The sequence below is a fragment of the Podarcis liolepis genome (assembly GCF_965112155.1).
Source record: "Podarcis liolepis genome assembly, chromosome: 10".
Classification (NCBI taxonomy): domain Eukaryota; kingdom Metazoa; phylum Chordata; class Lepidosauria; order Squamata; family Lacertidae; genus Podarcis; species Podarcis liolepis.
Window position 1 is genome coordinate 15306218 of NC_139562.1, and position 15727 is coordinate 15321944.

The following is a 15727-nucleotide window of genomic DNA, read 5'->3' on the forward strand; positions in this document are numbered from 1 at the left end:
GGCCATTATGTCCTGGGGCTGTGAATTCCATTTGTTAAGTGCACACTGTTACATGCATGCAAGTTAGAGCATGCAGTCTCTCAAACACCTCAGATCCCTCCCATTTTCTAAGATATCCCACACTGATTAGAGGTGCAGGGCATGCCAACCACGGAGATATGCAACAGGTTTAACATGAGAGTGATTGGTGTATTGCCCACTGGAATGAGATGAATGTAGTTTGGGAAGTTAGCAACGTGGATATTTTTTGTTCCTTGCATTCCTTATTTATCTTGCATGTTGAGTATCATTAATGCCATCTAAGAAAAACAATGGCCTGATTTCCTGTTTTATGAGCAGCTGTCTGTAGGAAGCCCTTGTGCTATGCTTTTTGAATCCAGTAAAATAATTCCTTAAGAAAACAGTTTGCAGTTTATAGCTCACTAGTGACTAAGGTTCGAAATGATTTAAGGTTTCATTTCGAAACCTCTGAGAACTAAAATGTATGTGATGCTCGGTCACATGTAGCTTGTTCCCATTTAGGAGGAAAATGCCGAGACTACAATAAATTGGGGGAACAGCACAGGGGGCAAGCCGTATGCCATGCCTTTTGCCTTGCAGGGCAAAAAACAGCTTGGGAGGGATTTTTAGAAGAATGTCAGGTGAGGAAAAGACAGTCATCCACCACCGAGCTTTCCACCAGTTTTCCGCTTTAGTTTACAGATCCCATAGCTGTGTTTGATCAAATGCAACGAATGTCAGATGTAAACTAAATATGACACTATTCTTTTAATGCACTGGACAGGGAAGATGGTAGTGGCACTATCGTTGGGTCTAAGAGCACATCAGGAAGTTGCACAGTATAGCAGCAACGCGGTACCACAACATGCAAGAACTGGAACAAAAATTGGAACTGGAATCAGAGACATTACACACACACACAAATGTGCAAATCCAGATTCTTCTCCAGATTCTGTCTAGAACTCTAATTGTGACCATATATTAAGGAACAAAGTGGTTCTTTTTTCCCTTTGTCACTTGTAACTTAGCCAGCTGTAGGTTTTCTTGGCTTCTAGGTTAACACGCACAAATCATTCCCCACTGAAATATACACAAGTGCAACTGTGTAGTAAATGAGCAGTACTTTTAATCACAAGTACGGAGGGTGGCTATAAGAGAGAACCTTGTCATTAGAGGCCCCCATTATATGGAACACTCTCCCCAAAAAGGTCTGCCTAGCATAGACATTATCTCCTCAGCACCATTCATAGACAATTGACTGTTAACATGTTAACTTGATTATTATGTTGATTTTGTTGCTGTGAGGTTAGGAAGGATTTTATTGCAAGCTGTGTGGGTTTTGTTTGTTGTGATATAGCCGCAATTATTTTGTATTTTGCATGTTTTGTATTTCTGATTGTAAATCACCATGAACCCATTTTGGGTTTATGGTTATGTATGCATGTAGGTATGTAAGTCCTTTGGCACACAGACATTCTCGAGAAGCAGGAAAATAGAAACAAATATGTAAATATCTTCTTTCTTTAACCTTTGGGATTCTTAACAAAGACAATCTCAGCTTGCATATTTCATTAATAAATGAGTAAAGTTGTCATTCGTTTTATCTATCTATCATCTATCTATCAATCTGTCTATCTATCTATCTATCTATCTATCTATCTATCTATCTATCTATTCAGTTGCTGCTTTATCTTCTATGTCAATATTTTGGCATTCACACCAGACTTGACAAATTTGCACACAATCTGCAACTAGAGAAAGAAGTGCTGTTCATGAAGTGTTTTACTGCTGCCTTGAAAGCTAAGTTCTCTCCATGAACTCTGAGTTGTGTTCCTGAGTTTTGTGGATGGCTCATATTTCAGGATGGCCCATAGTCATAATTTTCAGAAAGCTTATGGATAAAGTTTTTCCACTTTGATGAAATGGATGGCTGAACTGTATATTTTGCCAAGTTCAAAGTTTCAGCAACTCTGTGCCACTATGATTTTAATATCTCTATCCAGGCGCATCAAAGTGCCCATGATATTTGCTGAGTCTTACAAACCAGGGCTACTGTCCACCATAGTTAGGCAAAATGGGTGGGCTTATGCACACCTAACACTGTGTTGAATTGTAGGCCAATGCCATTCTGTAACTTGAAATGTACATCAGAGAAAAGAATTCATTGATGAGTAAAAAAACAACCCCACTATTATTTTAGATAATATTTATTATTTATATCTAAAAAGCCAAACATTCTTCAGAACTTTAGTGCATGAATTAACACAACTGTGCAGCTGTGACTACTTAATTTGCTAACTTTACAGATGTTAGATAAAATAAAGAGCAATGAGGGGACAAGTAAGTGATGAGAACAGAGGAAGAATTAGATCGCAGTGACACTTTAGGCACTTTTAAAAAATGGGATGATGCATCTAGTACGACTGATTATCATTTGCAATTGCTACGTTGTCTTTTCAATCTTTTTATTTAATGCCATTCTCACGAATAAAGCCATGTGTCTTCGTGGTTTGAAAGTCATTGTACACATGGTGCCTTGGGAGTTTTCACAAAAACACAGCAACCTGGGTGGGGGAAATGTCTCCATTTATTTGCGGCAGAAGAAGCTAAAAAGAAGCCCCCAAAGACAATAAACAGATGTCTGAAATAAATATTGATTGAATTTCAAGGTTAGGAAATTGGTTAACAATGAAAAGATGGGTGCCAGGGGCCTATTGCATATATGCATCTGGATCCATTTCATGATCATAGATTGCAGGATACTTTATTCAGGCCTTCTACTGGATTATATTGTGATCCTGACCATATCTACTTAAAACGAAATCTTACTGATTTCAGTGGGTATTGCCACAGGTGGCTGGTGCCCGATGGGACTGGTAGAGAGGCCAACATTCAGGAACACAAGTCCAACAGCATTTCCCCCTCTTGTGCTCCCCAACAACTGGAATTCTTACACATACTGCCTCCAATACTGGAGGTAGAACACAGACATAATGACTTGTAGCCGGCCCTACCATGAGGCAGAGTGAGGCGGCTGCCTCAGTTGGCAAATGTTGGGGGGTGGAAAGTAGTTGGAAAGTTGTGCCATGTGGTCCGCCCTGCAGCTGCTAAGCTAGCTTGCTGTCATAGCATGGGTGGTACATGTGAGATGACCTACCTCGGGGTGGTATGTTCCAAAGGGGGCAGGAGATCCCAATCCATACTCAGTGGCAGCTTCCAACTCAGCTTTAGGTAAGCCGAAAATGCATCTGAAAGCCATAGCCAAGGAGCTGCATTGCTGCTGATTTCCTCCCATGCCACTGGGGTGCAGGCCTGGATCTGGAGCGGGACGTCAGTGGCACATCTTGCCTCAGGCGCCAAAAACTCTTGGGCCGGCCCTGCCATTGACAGCCATGCCCTGATCTATTGAAACCATTACACAGGTTATGCATTGTGTGAAGAAGGTTGGTGGGAGAAGTGCCATTTGCACCCATAGACCACTGGCACTCTCAGGCAAGTGGGTCTAGGACAGGCATAGGCAAATCAGCCCTCCAGATGTTTTGGGACTACAATTCCCATCATCCCAGACCACTGGTCCTGTTAGCTAGGGGTGATGGGAGTTGTAGTCCCAAAACATCTGAAGGGCCGACTTTGCTTATGCCCTGGACTAGGACTACAGCCTTAGCAGACTTGAGGGCAATCTGGGAAGAGGAAGCAGCATATAAACACATGGATCCAATCCAGCTATCTGGTGTGTTTAAAGCTTCAGATCTGGATGTCTGTTACTTTTGAAGGGTGCAGTGCATGAAGGCACAATGAGGTCCCCCTACATTTGGAGAGACAAGGGTTATTCTTCAGCTCTGGCAGCCTACAACCAAAATTGTGGCATCCAATTTAAACTTCACATTTGCTTGCAGCGAGTTTCCATTCTGTATAGAAAACAGTTCACAGCTTTTTCAGCACTGCGGAGGCATCTTAATGTATTTGCTTGTGTAGCTTTTCTTTCTTCATCAGGGGATCATAGAATCATAGAATTGTGGAGTTGGAAGAGTTTGATTTCCCCAGGCAATATGGTGGCTCTCTTCCAAGAATGGCAGAAACCACCAGTCATTTCTGGCGCTGCGAAGCATATTCTACTTTATCCAAATTCTGTTTCTTTTCCTACATTGCAATTATCCTTCGGCTCCAACAGCTTTCTAAGCTATAAGCTCCTTAAGTCTGATTTGCGTGCCTTAAAACTATTGTATTTTGGTGCGTGTGGTGGGGAGTGTTTGTGTGTGATGTGTCCACCCAGGTTCAGTTATCTGCAGACCAAAATGTCATCTGCTAGTCAAAATCCATTGTAATAATATTGTGCCACAGCCAGAATCCAATGAGGCACCTGGCTTATTCCTTGTGCTTGAGGGCATTTGGAGTTCTGCCTCTCAACAGCCACTCCTGTGTCCCCATGGCAAATCACTTCTGGCACTGAGGAAGAATAAATAAATAAAAATCCCATTAGGAATGTACAAGACTGGGTGTGCTTAAAGGAGGACTCCGGGTGCTTTATTTGGTGATTAAAGCCTTAAATGACTTACACCTGAAGTGTCTGAAACTCCCCCAGCTTCCCTACAAAACTTTGCAGGTATTAAGAGGAGGCCCTGTTGGCCACACTGAGACGTCAGAGTGGTGACAGTCCAGAGGAAGACTTTCTCTGTGGCAGACCACAAATTGTGGAAATCCTTCCCTAAAGAGGTGTGACTAGTTAGGAAAAGGAGAATCTGTCAACTTCAGTTTTTCTCAGTTTCTCATTTTTCCAATCTTGACTTCAGTTCTGCACATTTCCATATCAATTTGCAATTACAAAAAAGAACTTTGTGAACAGTCACCAGCATTTGAGTGCATTTTTTCCTTAATACAGTGGTACCTCAGGTTAAGTACTTTATTCGTTCCGGAGGTCCGTACTTAACCTGAAACTGTTCTTAACCTGAAGCACCACTTTAGCTAATGGGGCCTCCTGCTGCCACTGTGCTGTCGGAGCACGATTTCTGTTCTCATCCTGAAGCAAAGTTCTTAACCTGAAGCACTATTTCTGGGTTAGCGGAGTCTGTAACCTGAAGCGTATGTAACCTGAGGTACCACTGTATACAAATTCTCACAAAGCAATTTCCTCTGATGCATTTTTTCATGATGTTTTCAAAAATACAGGCAAGACAGCATTTATGCGGGGGTTGTGTTCCGAGGCACGGTGCGCATCGTCAGGCTGCACATTAGCTCACCTCGGCCCATTCTGGTGCCAAAAACACACCGGCACCAGCAGTTGTGCACGTGCCAAATGCACACAAATGGGGAGTTGCCTGTACATGCATTTTTAATGCACACATTACCTCAGTATATGCATCTTTTTACACCTCCTTCGGCTGGAGAACTGCACTGCAAAATATGGAGAAGTGCACATTCCGACAGATGGCTGTGTTTTTTTTGGTTCACAAATTGGTTCACACTTTCAGAAAGTGCAAATTTGATATGTCTGCCTTTAATGGTAACGGAATAGTATTTCTCCACCATCACTACTCTAGATCCATCTGTACTCAGCTTTCAACTGTTGAAAGGTATTTCTGAGACCGCGTACCTTATCATTGTTAATGTTTGACTTTTGTTGCATATGTGTGGTTATTTATTTGTATTGCTTGTGTTGTAATCTGCCCTGGGATCACCTCAGGGTGAGAGGCGGGGTATAATCATAACGATTACGGTAGTCTACAGTTTTGGCCACTCAGAATTACTGTCTGTCATCGATTGTGAAACTAATATTTTCATTCATCTAGGATTTGGCTAGGGAACACAAAGGCTCTATACTGGGGGGGGGGGATGGGGATTGGGGACCTCATATGTATGTTGTATCTCTTTATAGGGTTTGGAGGCTTGTGAGACTTTTCAAAGCAAATGTTGAAGATGTGCAGGGAAGGGGGAGAATTGTGTGAGCAAAATTCTGCTGGTGCAGCATGGATGCAACGCTTTCTACTTTAGCCTGATCCGCTGCCAAATACCTGGGAATGGAATTTGACCCGTGTCTAAATCTGCCTAGATGCATAATAATCCTGTCCAGAAGATTGCCCATTGCACCAGAAAGGATTGCCACCTTTGAAATTGCATGCCAGGAAATAAATATGTATGTCTCTTAAATGTTCGTGCTAATGGGAACCGTTTGCAAAGAGAGGGTAGTAATTCCATGAAGATAACTAAATGACAATGGACCATGAAAAACTCATTATAATATCCTCGTGATTAGTGGCCTACTCTGTGCACTCAGTGACTTCCCTTATGCACATATTCTCCAAGGCAAACACTTCAGCAAATGTAGCAGAAGTGCCAGTGGGGAAAGGGGGGAAAGAAATCTTAATGAATAAATAATTCAATTGTCTAAGACAATGTTCATATTACACTGTTCCCCCTTCAGGTATCACTTTTCTTTGTCTAACTGGGCAGCGTTCAGCTGAATGCTAATGGCCCTCAGAAATGTTCCTGAGCTTTTCACGATGGGCTGCAAAGCATGTCCTTAAAGCAACTTGATAACAGCCTGGTTCTCACTGTGGTGCCTGAATTACACCATAGAAGACTGAAAGTGGAAGTGAGAATATTTCAGTCAATCAATCAATCAATCAATCAATCAATCAATCAATCAGTCCCTGTGCTTAGAAGGCTAGCATATCAGGGATATCAGCTTTTTTGTTATGATAGAAGTTTATAAAATTATGCATGACACAGAGAAAGGTATTTCTTCCTCTCACAACACTAGAACCCACGAACACACTTGGAGGCAGCAATGATTCTGAATACCAGTTGCTGAAAAGCACAGGAGGAGAGAGTGGTCTTGTTCTTAAATGCTGCTTGTGGGTTTCCCACAGGCATCTGATTGGCCACTGAGTGGTCAGGATCCTGGACCAGATGGCCGATTGGCCTGATCCAGCAGGCTTTTATGATTGCATCATCATCATTTATTTATACCCTGCCCATCTGACTGGGTTTCCCCAGCCACTCTGGGTTGCTCTCATCAGAAATTAAAGGTAAAGGTAAAGGGTCCCCTGACCATTAGGTCCAGTCGTGGCCGACTCTGGGGTTGCGGCGCTCATCTTGCTTTATTGGCCAAGGGAGCCGGCGTACAGCTTCTGGGTCATGTGGCCAGCATGACTAAGCCACTTCTGGCGAACCAGAGCAGTGCACGGAAACACCGTTTACCTTCCCACCGGAGTGGTACCTATTTATCTATTTGCACTTTGACGTGCTTTCGAACTGCTAGGTTGGCAGGAGCAGGGACCGAGCAACGGGAGCTCACCCCGTCACGGGGATTCAAACCGCCGACCTTCTGATCGGCAAGTCCTAGGCTCTGTGGTTTAACCCACAGTGCCACCCGCATCCCTCATCAGAAATTAAAAACTTGATAAAACATCAAACATTAAAAACTTCTATAAACAGGGCTGCCTTCAGATGTCTTCTGAAAGTCAGTTAGTTGTTTATTTCCTTGACATCTGATGGGAGGGTGTTCCACAGGGCAGGCGCCACTACTGAGGAGGCCCTCTGCCTGGTTCCCTGTAACTTCGCTTCTCACAGGGAGAGAACCACCAGAAGGCCCTCAGAACTGGAGGTCAGCATCTGGGCAGAAAGCTGGGGGTGGAGACGCTCCTTCAGGTATACTGGGCCCAAGATTTATCTCTAGCACCCCCGGTGGATCAAAGTCCTCTCCAGAGCTGTCCTTATTTCTTAATCCATTTAATAAATGTAAATTATTTGGTACATAGAGCGGAAATAATGCAAAACACAGTCAGCTCAAGCAAGCCACTCTGCATCATATGGAAAAAGAGAAAGGGGGAAGTTCTTAGGATGACCAACTATCCAAGTGTATTCAGAAATATGGGAGCAAGAAACAAATCTAGCTCCCTAGTTTTCTCCAAAGAACCATCTGAGGCTCACAAACAGTTGGTTGTTTAAAGAGAAATAATATTTTGAGACATACATATGCAGTATAGGGCTTCTCTCTGTTTCGTCGTTCCACTCTTCATCTTCCTTTTCATATTAAAGGACAAAACCTTATTTTGCAACGGATGCTGGTATTTTGCCCAGCACATGAGGAATGAAATGAAATAACTCCTGGCGAGACACGACTGACCTGCGTACTATTCATTCTGCCAAAGGACTCTGCATTCCCATGAACTATCAGGCAATAAATCAAGGGAATCAATGTGAATGTACTCAGCGATTGTTGTTTTATTTGGCCAATATTTCATTCACACAAGACACTTCGGCAAGCATAATGGGACATCACTTCAGGATGCCTTCACCTCTCTCCTCTAACTAGTCAGCAGTTTATCCCAGTTGATGACAGTACGAGTGACTGGGAGCGGTCTGCGCAGTGCTCTCCATATTTTATCCGACAACTTCTGGAGCCTCTCCACCAAATCAGTCTGGAATTTGCTCTCTTCGGCTTCAACTAATTTCACAAACTCTATAGCAAACTGGACCCGGCCAGTTATGTATATGGACTCTCTAATATCTTTGCTTGTTGTCCAGTGGAGGTTAGCTTTCTTGAAATAGTGCGCCTGCAGATCAATTTTCCCTGCGACCTGTGCTGTTGGTGGTGCAAAGGCAATAGTCCACTCAGATTTCCAAACGGCATTGCAGATGTCGTTGTGCCGATGGCCTTCAACGCAGACCACGAAGAAGGGGTTGCTTCCGATCATTTTTTTGTAGACACGGCAGTCTCCTGAAAGGAAGTGTCTCCTCATGTAGGACTCCAAAATGATGTTGAGTGTTTCCCTCCATAACTCTGCACGATCTTTCCTGACGCTGTGATAAAGCAAAACTTTATCAACTCTTTTGGTCAGGTGATCAAACCTGAAGGAAAGTTTGATCTGTGGATCAAAGAAGCGGTTTCCTCCAAGATCGTTGTAGCGAGTCACGAGAGCATTCTCCCCTTTTACACGCACAGCTGTGAAGTTTTTCCTGGTGTGATTGGCACACACCTGAGCGGCCTCATACCTCATGAGATGATCGTCGTGAGCCAGAATGCGGAGGTCTTCAAAAACATTCCTGTACTCGCCTGGGGGAGCCTGTTGAAGCAAGCTGCAGATGACATTTGTTTTCTCCTCCTCAGATAATTCACATTCATTAGACATCACGGTTTGCCTTTGGAGTGATAAAGCTACCTATGCAATCGAAATGAGAGGAGAGGGAGGGGAGAATAAACACCAGCTCTTTAAAATGTCTAAAGAAAAATATTGTTTGCTCTTCGGGGGGAAAAAAGAAATCAGCACTGAAATGTTGGCTTAATATCATTGGCAAAATAGTACCAAACATTTGTCCTCCTGAGCTTTTTCTAATCTTCATCTTCAAAGCTTTATCTAAACACAAACTAGAACCAGCTGAGGGCTTTGGTTCAATACAGAATTTTCAGCCTAAAATAGTTGCTGTGAAAATCAGAGCAATTTATTCTGAACACAACAAATATGATAATGAAAAGATCTAGAACAGGCATAGGCAAACTCTGCCCTCCAGATGTTTTGGGACTACAGTTTCCATCATCCCTGACCACTGGTCTTGTTAGCTAGGGATGATGGGAGTTGTAGTCCCAAAACATCTGGAGGGCCGACTTTGCCTATGCCTGATCTAGAAGACTGGAATCTACTGCTAAAGTGTTAAAAAGTAATGAACTAACTAATAGATATACAGTGGTACCTCGGGTTAAGAACTTAATTGGTTCTGGAGGTCTGTTCTTAACCTGAAACTGTTCTTAACCTGAGGTACCTCTATATATCTATTAGTTATTTCATTACTTTTTAATACTTTAGCAGTAGATTCATACAAACAATTCATACAAATTCATACAAAACATACAAACCATGAAATATATTAAACAGTCGTTGCTTTCTACTCACATTGGAGAATATTTGGCTGCAAGACTGAATAGGATTTTTGAACTCTCCACCCTGTTCCTAAGGATATCTTACTCAAGTAAGGTGAGGCAGTTCCAGTCTACTATGTCTGATGCCAATTGCAATCACATCCCAACAGTCTACTAACTACAAGTTACTGGGCAGAAATGCTGCTGTCTCTTTGGTGCTTCAGTGGCATTAATGTTCTGTCTTAAGTGAGCCATTTCATTCCACTCCATCTCATCTTTGGCCTGCCATATATATATGGGCTTATCAGCGATTACACTCTGGGGACTTGCCCACACCAGAGATTTTTTACTTTCCCTTTGTAAAATTGGGTTTACTGCATACGGGTATAATCCAATAATTTGGGGGGGAATTAGGTTCCAAGATGCTCCACTCATGGTTGCAGATTATTTGTTTTAGGCGTTTTGGGCTGCCTGGATCAATGATCACTTTCTGCTAATCCCTTTTCCATGTCTGCTACTTCCTCAGTGCTCTCTTTTCTTTTCAGCCTGTGCTCATAACTGTTTCCAGTGTGCTCCTGAATGGAGCACAGCTTTATACATACATATTTGTTTTGATCCCTCACATTTGCACAAAACTAGAAAACTACACAAGCAAACCACATAACAAATTTCTGCACCAGATATTGCACAGCTATCTAAAAAGTGCATGCTGAGAATTGACAATGGCTTTCAGTTCTTATACAGTTGGGCTCAGTGCACTCCCTAGTAAAGCTTGGATAGATTTTTAAAATTATCTCATATTTGCACAAAACCAGAAAACTGCAAAGGTGAGTGGTGAAAATTTACAGTTGTATGACTGTGTGCTTTTGTACACTTCCTGAGAGGGTTGTTCCCTCTCCCAAGGTGTGTGTGCAGTTATTTGTGTGCATGCCCCATCAGGGACCAACACAAAAGGAAACGCCTACTGGTATGAACAGGAAAGACCAAAATTGCTCCCAGGGCCGGATTTAGGTTTGATGAGGCCCTAAGCTACTGAAGGTAATGGGGCCCATTATATGTCCAGCTGTCCTTTGTCAACAACAAATTGTCACTGTTAGAAAGGAGCAAACCAGTGATATTTTAGGGAGCCGGGTATCAGGCAGGACCCATTTCTTACTTCATAGGAGCCTACACAACACAAAACACTGTTGTTGTATGTAGGCGTTATTTGTTTTTAACTTATATTTTGGAAATGTATATCTATTTTTTCCCTTTAATTTTTTCGGGGACCCCCAAGAGAGTGGGGCTCTAAGCTATAGCTTGTTTAGCTTATACATAAATCCGGCACTGGTTGCTCCTCATATGCAAATTCAAATGCATGTGTTTTTGGACTACTCCTGTCCAATTCAAATGGAAGGGAAGTGGATCAGCAGCTAAATAAAGCTCTCCTGTGGACACGCCCTGGATTTCCCCAGTTCTGTGATGTGTTAGGGTTCAGGAAAGAGATGCATGCAACCACAGTGTAGTGAAACCATCCTATCTGATAGCAGTAGTGTTGCTGCTATGCCATTGATATTATGGGCTATTGCAGTAGATCCTTAAAACATTTTAGGCTGTTCTACTGTAACATGTTAAGGGACGTGGGTGGCGCTGTGGGTTAAACCACAGAGCCTAGGACTTGCCAATCAGAAGGTCGGCGGTTTGAATCCCCGTGACGGGGTGAGCTCCCGTTGCTCGGTCCCTGTTCCTGCCAACCTAGCAGTTCGAAAACACATCAAAGTGCAAGTAGGTAAATAGGTACCGCTCTGGCAGGAAGGTAAACGGTGTTTCCGTGCGCTGCTCTGGTTTGCCAGAAGCGGCTTATTCATGCTGGCCACATGACCCAGAAGCTGTACACCGGCTCCCTCAGCCAATAAAGCGAGATGAGTGCCGCAACCCCAGAGTCGGTCACGACTGGACCTAACGGACCTGTCTTTACCTTACTGTAACATGTTGTACAGTGCCGTGAAGTATAATTTGACAGATCATTCAACTTGACAGTGAAATTGTAACTACAATGGCTGAATGTAGGTTATCCAGATCTACTGACCATCTGAATTCAGAATGGACACTATAGATCACAATGCTATGTACACTTAACATTGAACTCAGTGGAACTTATTTTCCTGAGTAAACATGTATAGCTGGAACCTGTGGCTTTCAGATGTTTTTGGACTCCAACTCCATCAGTCCAAGCCAGCACAGACAATCGTCAGGGATGATGGGAGTTGCAGTCCAGTAGCACCTGAAGGATCACAGATTTCACACCCCTGGATCATAGGATTGGGCCAGAAATTGGTCAATGTTTGTTACCTCTTACAAAAGTACTCCCACTTATATAGAAATTGGATTAACAAACCGTTCAGAGGCATCTGCCCCAGGCTGTTCCTATAATGGTGCTCTGCAGCACTCAAGTTCAAAAGAAGTTTGCTCAGTGAACAACTATTAAACAAGCGTTCCCCGATGTTTTAAATTTACCTATATGCTCAGGATCGTTTAACAGAGATTATACCTTAATTGTTAAGATGCCCAGAGTATGTACTTTTGTTGTGAAGTACATCTAAACCATTTACACCACCTTGAGCCCCTTGGAGGAAAAGGTGGTATATAAATGTATTAAATAATAATAATAAATAATGAACAGCAAACTTGGGTGCTAACTTATGACAGGTATGTAACTAAAATGAGGTTACTGAAAAACAACAGGGAGGTATCAGCATCTTTTGGGGATTTCAGATGCAGGGAAAATATATATTTAGCGGGTAAATATCCCAAGGAGGCCACTCCCTAAAACATCAACAACGAAACAAATAACAAGGATCGACTATATTCAGTTGCCACAGGAGGCTGACTCTTGGTTGAAAAAGAGAAATGGAAACTGCATCAGGGAGGGAAGGAAATTGAATACCCCCAAAAAGTCATGGCTGGCTGGAATACTGAACAGGGGCACCGCACTTTGCAACTTTACATTGCATATCTCACTTGGTTCTGCTTAACCCAACATTTGTCAAAAGAATCCAAGCAGTTCAGCAAATGGAAAAACCAGCCCTGGAAACTGACCAGTGGTTGACTTTTGGACCATAGTCTTATTTTCTGCCTGCCCCCATAGCCCAAAGATTGGGAGTAGTATTAGTACCATACTGACAACTGTGGTCAGGTAACAGACTAAATTCTGGGAGAAGGTGGAGTTCACAAGTATTACGTTTTTGTCCTGGTCTGGGTCTTCCATGCAACTATCACCTGATCCTGCCTCTAAAGTCAAAATCTGGCCACCTCTATTGTGATGTCAGCAACATAGAGGTCACAGGGGGAAGCAGCTGGTTTACATAGTCTACAGCACTGCATTTTATACCACTTTAACCAGGCATAGGCAAACTTGGCCCTCCAGATGTTTTGGGACTACAACTCCCATCATCGCTGACCACTGGCCCTGTTAGCTAGGGATGATGGGAGTTGTAGTCCCAAAACATCTGGAGGGCCAAGTTTCCCAATGCCTGACTTTAACAGCCATGGAGAATCCTTGGGAACTGTAGTTTGTTAAGGGTCCCTGGAATTCTGTGTCTAGGACAGTGTTTCCCAACCTTTTTTGGGCAAAGGCACACTTGTTTCATGAAAAAAATCTCGAGGCACACCACCATGCCAGATGGGGAAAGGTCACTTTTTACTTATGTAAAAAAAAATAAAAAAATAGTAACAGCATAGAAGGTAATAGTTAGGCTAGCATCCCTCTTCCAAATATGCTAGGTTTTTATTTGCAGGGACTGTTCTACATGGGAAAGCATTCAGCACTGTCATTCTCCCATCTGCCATCTGAATTGGTACTATTCTGGGTCAACTTACTCTGCTGCATGTGTAGATGAAAATGGCACCAAGTGTGGGGGAGGGGGCAGAACAGGTTTCAGATACAGGATATTAAGCATACACGTACTTCAGATTGAACTGGTTGCTTGCTTTGCAAGTTTTCATTTCCCAAATGACTGCCTTGGCAAGCGCAATACCTACCAGGCTCAACGCCGGTCTCGCGCTGCCGCTTCCCGCGCTCTCAAGGACCCGGGAGGAGGAAGGCGTGAAGGGAATCCCGAAGGCGCGAAAACCTCACGCATGCGCAGGCCTTCCGCCTGCGACAGCCCAGTAGGCCGGCCGAAGCGAGCGGCGATGGGGTGTGGGAGGGAGGGAGCTCGCCGCCCCGCGTGTGCCTATGTGGGGCACGTTACAGCCCCGTGACGTCAGCGCCACGCAGGCAGCCAGACGGCGAGAGCCCCGCGCTGGGCGGCCTCTCCTCGCCGCCGCCGCCCCGCCTCTCGCCGCCCGACTCGCCCGCCTCCCTCCCACGGCACACCAGGCAACGTCTCGCGGCACACTAGTGTGCCGCGGAACACCGGTTGGGAAACACTGGTCTAGGAGGCAGGAGGGCAACAAAGTTTGCACAGGAAAGTAGATGGAGTATTTGAATTTTTCTTAGCGCCGAGTTTAAATCCTGTTCCTCCATGGACACCTTAGTGTCTTGAGCAAACCACTTCTTTATAGTCTGATCTGTAAAATGCTTGGGCTGTTGTGAGGACAAATGCAATAAGGGTAGCAAAGCAATTGGTGTATTCAAATAATAATGATGATGATTATTATCAAGAGCTTTTAATCCTGGCTAAAACCATTTAATTTGCGTCTGTTGAATACAGTGTTCTTACAGTTCATCTGGCAGGATTAGCAATTCATGTGACTTGCTGCTTATTTCACAGGTATCGAAGTGCTTACGAAAATCCTGCTTTTGCAAACTATGTTAGAAGGGTGGCCAAAATCGTAAAGGAATTGGGGCATCTATCTTTCTTTCAAAATGAATACCCTGTATTTCCATGGGAAATCATAATCATGCTAGTTTATAAATGTCACAACAAATTAAACAACAAGGCAAATAAATAGCCACATTAAAAAAAAAAGCCAGAAAAACATTATCAGCAGACAGCATACCAAAAAAAGATATTGTCACAGAATTTGTCATAGAGGAAAATCTTACAAACATGGGTCTTTTCAGTTTGAAGGGGGGGGGGGGAAGACTAGTGATGAGACATAGTACAGATTTATGAAATTATGCCCTACTTGGAGAAGGGACTGAGAGAAGACTTGTAGGCATAAGTATTTGAGAGCCAGTATGTATTTATGTAAGTGGCCTATCTTGGCACTTGTTGGAGGGAAACCTGGTTTCAAATCCTCCACTCAGCTGCAACGTTCACTAGGTGACCCTGGACAAGAGGCCACTTCTCAGCCTAACGTGCATTGAAGGTTTATTGTCACGATAAAATGGGGTGAACAGAAGAGAAGTGGAATTTTTTCAAAACGTGCTAAAAATATGTAGATCATATCTAGGTTAGCCCACATCACATCCTCTGCTTTGGGACTGCAAGCTGGTCTCTTGTGCCCAAACCTGCGGGCATCTCCAGGTTGTATGCAGGAACTGGTTATTATTAATATTTATTTCGATATCTTTTTTGCTGCCTCTCCCCTCAAAACAACAACAACAACACACAAGATATGGCAATAAAGGGCTACTGAAAGGAGAGAGAAGGGAAACGGGTATTGGAGACAAAATATCAAGATGCAACAAAGATGCAAAAATCAAAGCATCTGAAGGAAAGGAACTCTGCACGTGCTCAGACAACCCCCTCCATGCAATGTATTGTAAGCTCCAGCTTGGCAAAGCGCGAATGGTATACGGGAAAACTGTATACAACGTGTTTGTCTGTTTTCTGGCTTGCTTTTCAGCTGCTCCCTGTGGAGGAGACTGACACTTTTGTTTGTATTTGCGCTACCGGGGGGGGGGGGCGGAAAGGGCCAAACGGGGGAGAGAAAGAAAATGCA

The 15727-nt window shown here is 43.5% G+C and overlaps 1 protein-coding gene across 4 annotated transcripts; it reads right to left on the reverse strand.

The window, feature by feature from the left end:
- Positions 1-8199: 8199 nt before the first annotated feature.
- Positions 8200-15607, reverse strand: CAPZA3 (capping actin protein of muscle Z-line subunit alpha 3). 4 transcript variants are annotated; one of them, XM_083461579.1, is made up of 2 exons: positions 15509-15607; positions 8200-9161 (listed from the first exon to the last, which is right to left on the reverse strand). In XM_083461579.1, the coding sequence occupies exon 2, from the start codon at positions 9129-9131 to the stop codon at positions 8307-8309; it is 825 nt and encodes a 274-aa protein (XP_083317705.1). In that variant the 5' UTR covers positions 9132-9161; positions 15509-15607; the 3' UTR covers positions 8200-8306. The 4 variants fall into 4 exon arrangements, with proteins under 4 accessions (XP_083317705.1, XP_083317702.1, XP_083317703.1 ...); XM_083461576.1 differs by lacking the exon at positions 15509-15607 and adding an exon at positions 13077-13137; XM_083461577.1 differs by lacking the exon at positions 15509-15607 and adding an exon at positions 13011-13095.
- Positions 15608-15727: the final 120 nt, after the last annotated feature.